Source organism: Microtus pennsylvanicus, chromosome 15 (genome assembly GCF_037038515.1).
Source record: "Microtus pennsylvanicus isolate mMicPen1 chromosome 15, mMicPen1.hap1, whole genome shotgun sequence".
NCBI lineage: Eukaryota > Metazoa > Chordata > Mammalia > Rodentia > Cricetidae > Microtus > Microtus pennsylvanicus.
This window is the reverse complement of record NC_134593.1, coordinates 38,249,633-38,262,723: the sequence shown is the minus strand read 5'-3', so window position 1 is coordinate 38,262,723 and position 13,091 is coordinate 38,249,633. Positions and strand designations below refer to the sequence as shown.

General features: G+C 42.6%; 2 protein-coding genes across 3 annotated transcripts in view; both read right to left on the bottom strand.

The window, feature by feature from the left end:
• Sugt1 (SGT1 assembly cochaperone of MIS12 kinetochore complex) overlaps positions 1-2,956 on the bottom strand; it is a 36,245-nt gene extending 33,289 nt beyond the window's left edge. Inside the window, exons 1-2 of the mRNA XM_075949475.1 lie at positions 2,742-2,956; positions 2,597-2,654 (exon numbers count right to left, since the gene is read on the bottom strand). Of these exons, the coding sequence (XP_075805590.1) occupies positions 2,597-2,654; positions 2,742-2,779 (96 nt within the window). The 5' untranslated portion in view covers positions 2,780-2,956. The remainder of the gene's footprint in view (positions 1-2,596; positions 2,655-2,741) is intronic.
• Positions 2,957-10,473: 7,517 nt separating this feature from the next.
• Positions 10,474-13,091, bottom strand: part of Elf1 (E74 like ETS transcription factor 1) — a 96,197-nt gene continuing 93,579 nt past the window's right edge. For both annotated transcript variants that reach the window (XM_075949663.1, XM_075949664.1), the window contains one exon: positions 10,474-12,530. In XM_075949663.1, the coding sequence (XP_075805778.1) occupies positions 11,933-12,530 (598 nt within the window). In that variant the 3' untranslated portion in view covers positions 10,474-11,932. The remainder of the gene's footprint in view (positions 12,531-13,091) is intronic.

Sequence of the window (13,091 nt, the reverse complement as noted above, 5' to 3'; positions counted from 1 at the left end):
TTCCCAGTCAACTACTAGTTGGTAGAGCACGTGTCCCCGATCCTCTCCCGGCAGATGACCTTGATCCCTAGAAACCAGACACCAGTAGCTCCCAAGCTTTTTTGCTTTGAGCAAGGTGATAACCTTTTCACTCTTTGCTTCAACTCCCTACTGAGCAAAATGTAGAGAACGCCGGGGTTGCAAGAACCAAGTAGGAGAGCTCGTCCATCATGAGTAGACAACTACTGTCGTGCCTAGCTTAGATTTACACAGGAAAGCCAGTTCCGCTCAACAAGGTTCATTTCAGGTGAACTCTAAAGAAAAAAGCATTCCCAAGTAAAATGAGATATAGGTCAAGTATATTTTGGGAAAAAGAAGTAGAACTGAGCTGGAAGCATTTGCAACAGTGTAGCTCTATAGAGAGAAAAGAAGCTCTAAGCTGTTCACCTCACCCGGAGCCCTGCAGGACAAGATTAGGAATCTGGACCATCTGTGTGAAGGAAAGTCATGGAAAGTCTTAGTAGAGAAGTAACATGATCCAGCTTATATTTTAAAACTGTCATCTGGCTACTGTGTCATTAACACAGCAAAACAAAGCAAGACCAGAAACAAACTGTCATCTGGCTACTGTGTCATTAACACAGCAAAACAAAGCAAGACCAGAAACAGTGTCAGGTTCCCTCAGGTGTTCCTTTCCCCAAAGTCAGGCATTTAAACAAAAGCTGGCATTTTCTCAGAGGCTGAAGATAGTTAGTTACTACTTGCTAAAGAGAGTAATTCTCCTGATATCCAGCAAAAGGAACTTAAGGCTTGGCTTGGCATTTTAGTCAAGGTCAATGCTAGTTTCAAGGCTCCCTACTCACAAACCCCCACCCCAGTCCACAGGCTCCTGTCCTCCCAGGTATCCATTCCCCACAGAACACAAAGACACACACTGTCTCTATCTCATTCTCTCTCTCTCCCCCTCTCTCCTTGCTTCTTCCCTCCCTCTCTCTGCTTTGCCTTGGCAGTTTAGAATAAACTTTCCCCCCTTTCACTCACAGAGTGGCTATTTTGGTTTCTTTACTGAACCTATTTTCATTCAAACAGAAAAATTAATACTTAAGTCCAGAATGTGTAGTAGCCACTACGGTTAGAGTTACAAGGACTACATTAGAAGGAGCAGCATTTGCCAATGATCCTAGGGCTTTGGGGGCAGCCTAGATCTATTCCCAGCATTCAATAATTCAATAATTATTTCATTTCTTTCTTTTTCAGTCCTCCCCATTTTCTCCTTTTTGCTTTTACTCCTTTTTGGCAAAAGAAGAAAAAAACACATTTGCTTCCAGTTGTAATCTCAAAGTCACCAACGCCTTTTCTTTTTTTAAAAGATTTTATTTATTTATTATGTATACAGTGTTCCGCCTCCAAGTACACTGGCATGCCAGAAGAGGGCACCAGATCTCATTGTAGACAGTTGCAAGCTACCATGAGATTGCTGGGAATTGAACTAAGGATTTCTGGAAGAGCAGCCTAAGTTCTCTGAGCCACCTCTCCAGCCCCACCTTGTTTTCTTTGGTTTTGTTTTGTTTTTCCAGGCAGGGTTTCTCTAAAAAAACCTTGGCTGTCCTGGAACTCACTGGGTAGGCTGAATTGAAGGCATGCAGCCAGCTTGCTACTCAACAATCTGTTTAATCTGATGATCACTCAGTGAAGCTGATAATACAAAAATCAAGCTTGAAACATTCAAGCAACAGGGTAGCTCTACTAGGTTGCTAGCCTCTTGAGAAGTCATTTCTCTAGGGCTCCTTTTTCCAGCGTGATTCTTAGAGCTCTAAAGTGTCAAGCAAGGCTTCACAAACCCAAGGTTAGTCTCAATTGACATTGAGGCTGAGAATGACCTTGAATTTCTGACCCTCACAGTCAGTACCCTTAGGAGTACTGGGATTACAGGGCCTGTGCCACCATACTTGATGTGTCCTAACAACTCTCTCCGGACCAGCCAATGCTCCTAATCAACATCCTTAGAAAGATCGTTTGCTCCAGACTTTACCTGAAATAGTCCAAAGGCAACACACACAATATTAAAAATTCAGGCAGGATTTAGTGGTGTATCCCAAGAACTCACGGAATCCAAAGTTTGAGGCCAGACTAGGTATACAAACGCGTTTTTATAAACAACTGCGTGAAGAAAAAGGACAGACATCTGTAAAGTTTCAGGCACAGAAGCAAAAATGTTCTTTAGTAAATTTCGTCAATTAAGGGCATTTAACAGCACCTGGCACAGGCAACCAAATCTGCCAAATTAAAAAGAATGGTACATTAAGCTCTATCTTCGCCCTTTCCTTGAACATAAACGCCAGTAAAAGAGGTTGCTTCAGGCCTTTCACAGATGGCAACTATGTGTCAAAGAAATGAATCGGAGGGAGGTGCCTAAGTCTGGGGAGTGAAAGGGCAAGATCGGTGGCAAAGGGGTCACTAGGGGACAAAGAACTGGATCTCGGGTGATTCTTAATATTGGGACTGAGACACACTTAAAATTGTAGTTTTGATCCCATGAAGGTAAAGATGGAAAGAGGCGGGGTTTAAAGGAGCCCAAGAGTCCCAGAGCGAATGGAGCAGAAATGAGCTCACTCACCTCTAACGCCGCCTGAGGGTCCTCGTCGATCAGAGCATCTGAGAAGCTCTTGAAAAACCTGCCAGGAAAACAAGGACTTCAGCAGGGCTCACTAACCAAGGAAAGAATAGTAAGACAAACAGCAAAGGTGAGGAAAATCACGCACCGCTGGGACGTTGCAGATCCTGCTGCAGCTGCCGCCATCCCTAAGAACCACTAAAGCTTCGGCCCGAGCGTTTTCTACCTTGGTTACCAGCTCTGCCGCCGCCCAGGGGGGGAAACTTCTAAAGAAACACCAACAGAGCTTCCGTCCTCGGCAGCCAATCAGCAGACGCGCAGCAGGCGGCCGCGGAAAAGGAGGCGAAGGGCGGGCAGGTGGGCGCGGGGCCCGCTGGGAAAGAGAAGGAAACGCTCTTCGGCCACGCCCCCGGCCGGTGACGCGCGCCAGGTCCCGCCCCGGGGGCGTGGTCAGGAGGCCTGTACCCCGCCGCATGCCCGGAGGAGTTTCGTGCACGGCTCGCAGGACCCCTGGTATTGCCTCAAAACCCCGCTGTAAGGCACCGGGGTCGGTCGGGGGAGTTCGCGGCTCCGTTAAAGTGTGCCACGTTAAGTAATCGCTGTTTTCTCCGGTTTCCATCATGGCTCCCGCAGGCGGCCAAGCTGCGCGTGACGTCATTCGCGGCTGCCAGGTCTTTTCCGGCCGCAGAGCCGGGTATGGCGCATGAATTCGCACGGCGGTCAGCGGGGAAATCCGACGGGCTGGCTCGCCGGAAGTCGCTTTACCGACACGGAGGGTGGGATTTTCGGGAGGCATGGCCAGATCCTATCTCACCACACTCTAAACTTCCTTCCTTTTTGACCTTCCAAACGAAGAAAAGCCTGTTTTGAAGGCACGGGGTGGATGGAAGTTGGCCTAAATTGTCTTAGTGATGCCATGTGTTCTAACTACCCGGTCAGGCCTCCCCTCCCACCCTCGCCGTCCTTAGAGGCAAACGTCAGGCGGGGAAGCTTCCTGCAAGGTCCTTGAGGGGAAGTAGTAATGGGCAACGGGAAGGAATGGGAGAAGCTCAACAGAGTGAGATACAGAATTAAAGTATGCACTGCATCCACACTGCAGATCAGAATTGATTTAAGAGCTGTTAATGTGCCCCAAAAGTCATTTTACAAAATGGATGAAGAGGTGGTCAATGACTTCCTTAAACATGATGTAAGACCCCACCCAGTTTGGAAACATGAGAGTCAATGAAGAAAAAAATTACAGTCACACATTTGCTTACATATCTTCACTGTTAAATTCGCCCATTCCTCTGACTTTTAACTCAAAAAAGGCCAAACTTATTCTTCCCCGCCTTCCTAGTACTTTTCTCCAACACAGGCCAAAATCCTCTGCATGTTTGCCCTCTGGGCAATCCCACTTTCTGTTTTTTTTTTTCTTTTTTGTTGTTGTTTTTGTTTTTTGTTGTTTTTTTTTTAAGGCGGTGGTGGCGTGTGCCTTTAATCTCAGCGGGGGGGGGGGGGTGGCAGAGGCAAGCGAATCTCTGAGTTCAAGGCCAGCCTGGTCTACTAGAGCTAGTTCCCCAGGACAGGCTCCAAAGCTACGGAGAAACCCTGTCTCAATAAACAACAAAAAAAAAACAAAAACACCCACCACTCACCCCAAGCAGCTTCAAAAAATGGGGGGGGGGGGGGATTTGAAAATACAAGGAGCTGGGCAGTGGTGGAGCACACCTTTAATCCCAACACTCGAGAGGCAGAGGCAGGTGGATCTATGCGTTTGAAGCCAGCCTGGTCTACAAAGTGAGTACCAGGACAGGCTCCAAAGCTAGAGAAATCCTGTCTCGAAAAACCAAACAAAAATAAGTATTTTGCCGAGCGGTGGTGGCGCGAACCTTTAATCCCAGCACTTGGGAGGCAGAGGCAGGCCTGGTCTACAAGAGCTAGTTCCAGGACAGGCTCCAAAACTACAGAGAAACCCTGTCTTGAAAAAAACCAAAGGGAAAAAAGGAAGGAAGGAAGGGAGGGAGGGGAGGGGAGGGGAGGGAGGGAGGGAGGGAGGGAGGAAGGGAGGAAGGGAGGAAGGGAGGAAGGAAGGAAGGAAGGAAGGAAGGAAGGAAGGAAGGAAGGAAGGAAGGAAGGAAGGAAGGAAGGAAGGAAGAAAGTCGTATTCAAGTTGGAGAAACAAAAGAGTACATGGATTAAGTATGTAATCCTGGTCACCAAGAGATAGAGGTGTAGAATACTAAAAAGTTTAAAGTGTTACAAATTTGCAAGCTGTAGACATTTCCCATCTGTGTTGTGAATGAATGGTTTGAGAGGGAAAGAGAAGTGTTAATACTAGATAACAGGAGGGGGGAATCTGAATCCACTGATTGTAAAACGGGAGAAGAAGGTGTGAGAGAGACTTGAGGCAGAGTAGGGCCCTCTGGCCACTAAACTGAAAGAGATGCAGGTTTCTAGATTGAGTTAATTGGTGCGCAATTAGAGTTAGCTGAAATTGAAGCTGAGTAGGTTTGTAAGGGAAAGGAGAAAGCTGCAATTTGGATCTTTGAGTTGAAAGTGTTTCAAAGTTTTTTTTTTGTGTGCCCAGCTGACACTAAACTATAAAGGAACAGATGTGTAAAGAAAGATGAGAATTGGTTTTTGCATAAACATCTTTAAAGCAAATACTGGCTTTCACTTTACAGTGCTCTGTATGGTTGGATGTGAATTATTTCTTGGATGCCTTGTGTCAGCTGTCATCTCATTCTCTTGATATTATCTGAAACAAGTTTAGTGCTAACAATTTATGATTAGTTCTTTTGTGTCATGTGAGACTGCCTATTCAAAAGCTATGGAAAGATTTTCTTTTAAATCTTTCACTTTCAACATTTAAGTCTATTGTTTATATACTTTGACAATTTTTGTAAAAGTATAACAGTAGAGATAAAAGTTCATAAATAAATAAATTTTTTTTTAAAAAAAAGTTCATTTTCTCTTCCATACAGACACCAGTTAATTCAAAGCCACTTACTAAAAAGATCATTTTCCCTTAAATTTTTTTTTTGGGGGGGGTACCTGTAGGGACAGCCATGGGTGCTGGAAATCGAACTCTTTTGGTTGTGAGCCTAGTGTCTAACGGCTGAGCCGTCCCTCCAGGCCATCCCCTTAAATTTGATGACAAACTTATTGCCCTGTTTAAAATTCAAGGCATCTTTTGGAAACAGGCGTGCCAGACCTACCAGCACATTCATTTAGAATTTTCTAGACTCTAAAATTATAAATTTCTGTGCCTATTAAATGACCCAGTCTTAAGTATATTTTTTATAGTAGCACAAATGAACTGCTGCTGTCTTTCTATGCAGTGAAAAACTCTACTAACCTAACTTAAAAGATTTATTTTGGTCTGGTGAGGTGGCCCAGCAGGCAAAAGCATGTGTTATACAAGACTGGATGATGTAGAATTCCCCTATGTATGCTCTGAATATGTTTGATTACCATTAGTTATTAAAGAAGCTATTTTGGCCAATGGTTTAGTAGAGTAAAGCCAGGAGGGAAATCTGAACAGAGGTAGAGAGAAAGTAAGAGGAGTCAAAGACGTCATGGAGCTGCCCAAGGAGAAAGATGCCAGCCTTACCGGTAGGCCACAACCTCATAGTGATTCACAGATTAATGGAAGAGGGTTAATTTAAGATGGAAGACTTAGATAGAAATATGCATAAGCTATTGGCCAAACAGTGTTGTTATTAACATAGTTTCGGTGTGACTTTTCACAGCCAGGCAGCCAGGAAATGAATGAGCAAACTCTGCCTGGACCTGGAAAACTGAGTTTGCTCCCCAGAACTTAGATCAAGGTGGATGGAGAGAACCAACTCCACAAAGTTATTTTTGACACACACTCTCTATCTACCTGTCTGTCACCTATCTCTATGTATCTATATGTCATCTATCTGTTTTCATCTATCCATGTATCTCTCTTGCTCTCTCACACACAACACATAAACACACACACATGAAGATTTAAGTGGGCTTTGTGGCACACTTTTAATCTGTACTTGTGAGACTGAGGCAGGATTACCAAGAGTGTAAGATCACCTTGGGATAAATAGTAAATTCAAGGTCAGACAGAGATGTACATTTAGACCCTCTCTTTAAAAAAAAACAAAAACAAAAAACGTTTTCTTCAAGTTGTTTATAATTTACTAATATTACACACCTATAAAATTTTATTAGTATGTGGGAAAGATGGCTCAGAAGTTAAGAGCATTGCACACACCCATCTATAACTCCAGTCTCAGGGTACCAACACCTGGCTTCTATAGGCATTTCACAAATATGGTGCATCTATCTAGCTATGTATGGATATATACATGCAGACAAAATACATTGTGGTTTGAAAATCTATAGGCTCATAGATTTGCATGTTTGGTCACCGAGGAGTAACACTATTTGAAAGAATTAGGAGATGTGGCCTTGTTGGGGGTAGTGAGTCACTGTGGGTAGGCTTTGAGGTTTTTAAGGGCACAAGACAGACCCAGTGTCTCTCTTCCTGCTGTCTTCCAATCTGGACATAGAACTCTCAGCTACAATGTATGTATGTTGCCATGTTTCCCGCCATGAGGTGACAGACTAAACCTCTGAAATTATAAGCAAGCACCAATTAAATGCTTCCTATTATGAGTTGCCATGATCATGGTGTCTCTTCACATCAATAGAACACTTAAGGCACACATATACATTAACTGTTTTTAAAAAGTTACGTATTGCCAGGCAGTGGCACATGCCTTTAATCCCAGTACCTGGGAGGCACAGGCAAGTGACTCTCCATGAGTTTGAGGACAGCCTGATCTACAGAACAAGTTCTAGGACAACCAAGGCTACACAGAGAAACAGTGTTTTGAAAAAAAAAAGTTACATATTAGTCCTGGCACATGCCTTACATCCCAGCATTTGGAAGGCAAAAGCAAGTGGATCCTCTGAATTCAAGGCCAGCCAGGAATACATAGTTGAGACCTTGTACACAAATGTGTACTAACGTGTGAAAATTAGTTACCACTGAGAGAGTAAGAGTATACCATATTTTAGAAATTTTTGCTTTCTTGAATTTTTTTTCCAGGTTTAGCAGTTAATTGGCCAAGTTTCTAATAAGAATGCCTGTTTTAGGGCTGGAGAGAGATGCCTCAGTGAAAACAACCACTGCTGTGTAAGCCTGGTGACCTGAATTCAGATCCTCAGGACCCGAAGTAGTAGCACGGGATCTGTAGCACCATCTCAGGCCCAAACCCAACCTTCTCCAGTATCTACTTGCATTCGTGCACATGCACGCAAACATTTAAAAATATACTTAAAACCCCATCTCATACACAAGAAGTTTAGTTTTTTTCTTTGGCTTTCTGAAGACAGTCCCATCTAGCCCACGGTGATCTGACTCACTGTTTATCTAAGAATGATTCTGAATTGCTGACCCTCCTGCTTCTGTGTCCCTGAGTACTGGGATTACAGGTTTGCACCATCACACCTGCTATGTGAAAAGCCTTATGAAAGATCTAACAAGACTTGCCTCACAAACTGCTTTTTTTTGTACATTCTGGGATCAACCACCTGTCTAGCTGTGGCACCACCTACAGAGGGTGAACCTTCCTACCACCAATCAGTCTGATAGAGGCATTTTCTCAGGTGAGGGCCCTTCTTCCCAAATGACTCTAGCTTTTGTCAAACTGACAAAACCTAACCAGCAAAAGAGGTGATTGGGTCAAGAGAGCAGAGGTCATAACCTAATGGAAGACAGCCATTACTTTGGAAGTAGATTTGTTATCAGCATACTCTCTTGCTCAACTGCTCTTTTGCTACCTTAATATTAATAAAATGGACTACATCATTGGTATTCTATTGTGTGATGTCTAGAAACTATCATATGGGAAAGCAAAAGATAGCCTCCTGCAACTTTGACCAGGAAGTCTCATAGAAACAGCGTCATCTAGTACCACTTTAAATACTAGTGTGTGTGTGTGTGTGTGTGTGTGTGTGTGTGTGTGTGTGTGTGTTAAGAAACATTTGCCAGGGCCAGTATGGTGGCTCAGGGGCTAAAAACTCTGTGCAAACCTGAATTCAACCGAGGCACCCATGGTGGAAGAAAAGAACCAACTCCCAAAAAGTTGCTCTCTTCTCTGTGTTGATGTGGGATGCCCTTCTGTATGCTGTGACTATGTTTTATTACCACTAATTAATAAAGAAGCTGATTTGGCCAGTTAATGGGGTTCAATTAAGGGCGCTACAAATAGCTAATGGAGGCTAAAGATCTGAGGGTAAAGATATGAGGGGTAAGAAATCTGCTCACAACGGGAATCGCCTGTCCATGTTTTTTATTCTTTCAATCCTTATTCTTCCTTGCTCTCTCTAGCCCTACATTGTTCTTAGTTCTACATCATTCTTACTTGTCCTCATTACAAATGTTCCCAGTCATATATACCCTTAAAACCAGCAATTCCCCAGCCCTACCAGGTTCCAGGGCTGGAATTCTTTTGCCCCATAGAAAATCAGATAAAGGTTTACTCACACACACACACATAAACAGATCTGTGGGAATGGCTAGTACCCGTCCAGTGAACTCCTTAATGGAGAAAGTTAATTAAGAAAGGAATTAAATCATCAGGGAATTCTAGAGGGGAAGATTAGTGTGCTATAGTACATTTTTAGGTGGCTAGTAAAGGGCTAAAAAGTTTATTTTTAGTAAAATTATGAATAGGACATGGATTGTTTAAATCAGTACATCACTTCTTTTCTCCCAGCAAGCATTGAGGCTAGCAGGCAGCCAGGCGACCTATGTAAACAGGAAGAAACTGATTTCTTGATCAGATAGCACATGCACAAGACACTGCAGTTTCTAAGGGCCTAGGTCTGGAGTTTTGATCTATGCAATAAGAACAAAGAAGGGGCCCAGGCCTCTAAATTATCAGTTCCAGAAGGGGCCCAGGCCTCTAAGTTATCAGTTCCAGGCTATGCTCTTATCAGCCATTCTGGTCTTGGGGTAAGACCAGAGCAGCAGCTTGGGCAGGTAGTAATTCTATGTCCTTGGAGATCTGTGAATACCTTAAATGGGATGCTCTTTGCCCGGACCCTAAACTCTGACCAAATGCCTGCTGATAAAGATAATTGCAGGAAGGCAGATCTCTGCGCTTACCTAGGAGAAAGGAACAAGGTCTGGTTGTGGGAAACTGCTTTCACAAAACAGTTCTGAACGGTGGGAATTAATTCCCAAATATGTAAAAGAAAAGGAAGTCAGTTACAGCAAAACATCTACAGCAAAGGACAGCCACTTATTCACAAAGCAGTAACACCCAAAAGCTTTGCCTTTTGGTTTAGCCTTTACCAGATCCCTTGTGAAAATATGGCTGAGCAATTACTGTATAATGTTGCGGCTTGTAGCATCCAGTAGCCAGGCAGAATAGAGCCAGGTGGGAAATCCATACTAAGAGGGGAAAAGAAGGCAGAGTCTGGGAGGCGCCATGTAGCAGGCAAAGGGATAAGATGCCAGAACATTACTAGTAAGCCATGGCCATGTGGAAATACAGAAATACACGGATTAGTAAAAATGGGTTAATTTAATTTGTAAGAGCTAGTTAATAATAGCCTGAGGTAATAGGCCAAAGAGTTTGCAATTAATATGTTTCTGTGTGATTACTTGGGACTGGGCATCCGGGAAATGAAAGCACAGCCTCCAGCTGCACTGTGTTCACACTCAGGCATGCATATGGGATGTGCACACGGTATGAGAGGAACACTTGACAAGTATGATGGCATGTGCCTGCACTCAGGAGTCTGAGGAAGGGTGACCACTACGATAGCACAGTGTGCCCAGGGGGGCCTTGTGTCAAAAAGCAAAAGAAATAAAGACAAGAAACACTTGTTTGGAAACAGAAATATTGAGAACTTTTACATGATTTAATAATAAACAATTAAAGATACAAAAACGAGTAGAGATTCCAAAAATTTTAAACTTTTGTTTAAATACAAATTTATTTTATAATATGAAAACATATAATATTAGCCCTCTAAACATAATGATTTTTCTTCTACAAAATTTCTATACTAGAAAATTTGCAGAAAACAATTTCTTGTGACATTAAATGTACATTATTTACAGCTGAAAAAGTAATCTAAGAACTCTACTTCAGAAAATTGGATATATGTTATCTTTGTATGCAATTTCTTTTCCCCTTCACCCATAGTAAAAAATTATCCAAATAAGAAGCAATTATGCCTTTCTGATAACTGACTCCACATATCAGTTCAGGACCCAGGCTACGTCCTTGAGCCTTGGAAGCCCTGACTCTCAGAACAGCAGTCTATCATTTAGCACTCAGCACGGAAGTTTACCAATAAGCCACACTACATGGTGGCCTAAGAATTAATGAACAAAGAACTCAAAGAATTTATGGCAGATCTTACTGATAAGAATAATTTTGTGAGGAAACATTTTTATACAGTATTTTACCTATATTTACAATAGGAAATACTTCAGGTAATATTCTGAATAATTTTAAAGTACAGATATTAAAAATCATAAAGTTTATAAGAAGGGAACTTGGAGACCATTTTGTCTCATCCAGTGCATCCCTTGTTTTTAGCAGAATGGCAAAGACTCTAGCAGATGAAGTGGCCTGCCCAGGGTTACACACCTAGCTAGTGGGAGTGCCACTCACAGGCTGCTGCCTGACACTCAGGTCCAGACATTATCATAGGCACACTTTTAATATTTTTGTTGCTTTCTTTTGCTTTTGTTTTTGAAAGGTTTCATGTAGCCCAGGCTGGCTTCAAACTCACTATGCAGTTAAAGCTAGCCTTCAACTCCTGATTGCCCTTTATCCCCCTCCCAAGTGCTGGGATTACATGTGCCAACAGATTTGTAATGTTATTTAAACAGTGCAGCCAACTAAAGTCAAAGTGACATCATAATTTTAATAGTATAAAATAAGTTTCTTGCATCTGAGTCAAGACTTAAATTATACAAGTGGAATGAAAATATTTCCTATATAAATTTCCTGTTGACTTATATTTAAGGAGTATTTACACACCATTCAGGAAGCTAATACAGTGTCAAGTTAGAAAAGAAACTTTAAAAATACTTATGATATAGCAATTGAAAAAAATCTTAAGAATTTCTTCATAGTATAAAATTCCTGCTCCTTCACAACTGAGTTCAGAAACATAGAGAAGAGGTTTTCCTCCTCATCTAGAAGGCAAAAGTAACTATGTCTAACAATTATAAAATTATCAACTTCTGTGGATTTACCTTAGGAAAAAAAATCAGGCTATTTTCAGACAACCAAAAAAGGAGTTCAATTTAAAAAAAAAACACCCATAATTCCTTTGGTGTGTTAATTAAAAAGAGTTGGGCTCGAGCAGTTCATTCTGCTTGATGGCTACCTGAGAGGGAAACCCGTTTGAACTGGACACCACCATCACATACGGCTGTGGCTGTTCTTCAATTTTCTCGGTCTCTTCATTCAAATCATCTTCCATCCTTTTCTCTGCTTCTTCTTTGAGAGTCTTTGTTTCCTGAGCTTTAATAACAGAGGTGATCACAGTGCCAGGTGGGTGTGCAACCAGCTGTGAGCTTCGAGAAAAGGTCACCACAGGTGTAGTAGCACTGAAGGATGGAGAGGAATCCATACTGACAGCTCCATTGCAAAGGGACTGAACATTGCTTGTGAGGACTTGCTGTACATGGGCGGGGCTAAAGACAATGGAAGGAGGAGAGCCTGGCTTCTGTGACTGCAGCATGACGTTTTCTTTCAGTACTGTCATGGGCTGTGTTGATGGAATGGCTTGTAAAATAAATTTCTGTGACCCGGCACCTGACGATGGGTCTGTGCTGGCTATAACCGTTGTGAGTGGCACTGTCTGGAGTGTTACTGTATGCAACTGCTGGTTGCCAGGAGACACGACTACTGGAACCTGGGTTGAAGCTTGTATCGTCCTATTGAGATCACCAAATAGAAGTGAGACAATTAGCAAATAGTACATCTTTTAAAACTGTATAATGTCATACATGCTCATTGCTACTGATCCTTCCCCTACTTTTATCACAGCATAATTAACATCATGCCAAACATACAGGAATCAAGACCCAACCACAGAAGAAGCAAGATGTGACTGCCTCGCCGAATAAGGTACCGAGCTAACGTGGCTAACATATACAAGAATAATGGGCTAATATAAGTTATAAGAGTTAATAAGAAGCCTGAGCTAATGGGCCAATCAATTTATAACTAATGTAGGACTCTGTGTGATTTCTTTGGGACTTAATGACTGTGGAAACCGGGCAGGACAGAAAACTCAGACAACAGAATGGTGCCCATGTGGACAACTGCATCCACATAAAGCCTGAGAGAGCTTGGGAAGTAATTCTTGACAAAAAGAATAGATTTAAGCATGACTTATTGATAGCAGCATTTTCTCAGCTGGGCTTTGCTTGGTAGAGGCAAGCGCTCTCATTTAAGAGAGGCTTCCTGACTCAGCTTTAGCTGCAGAAACTTTG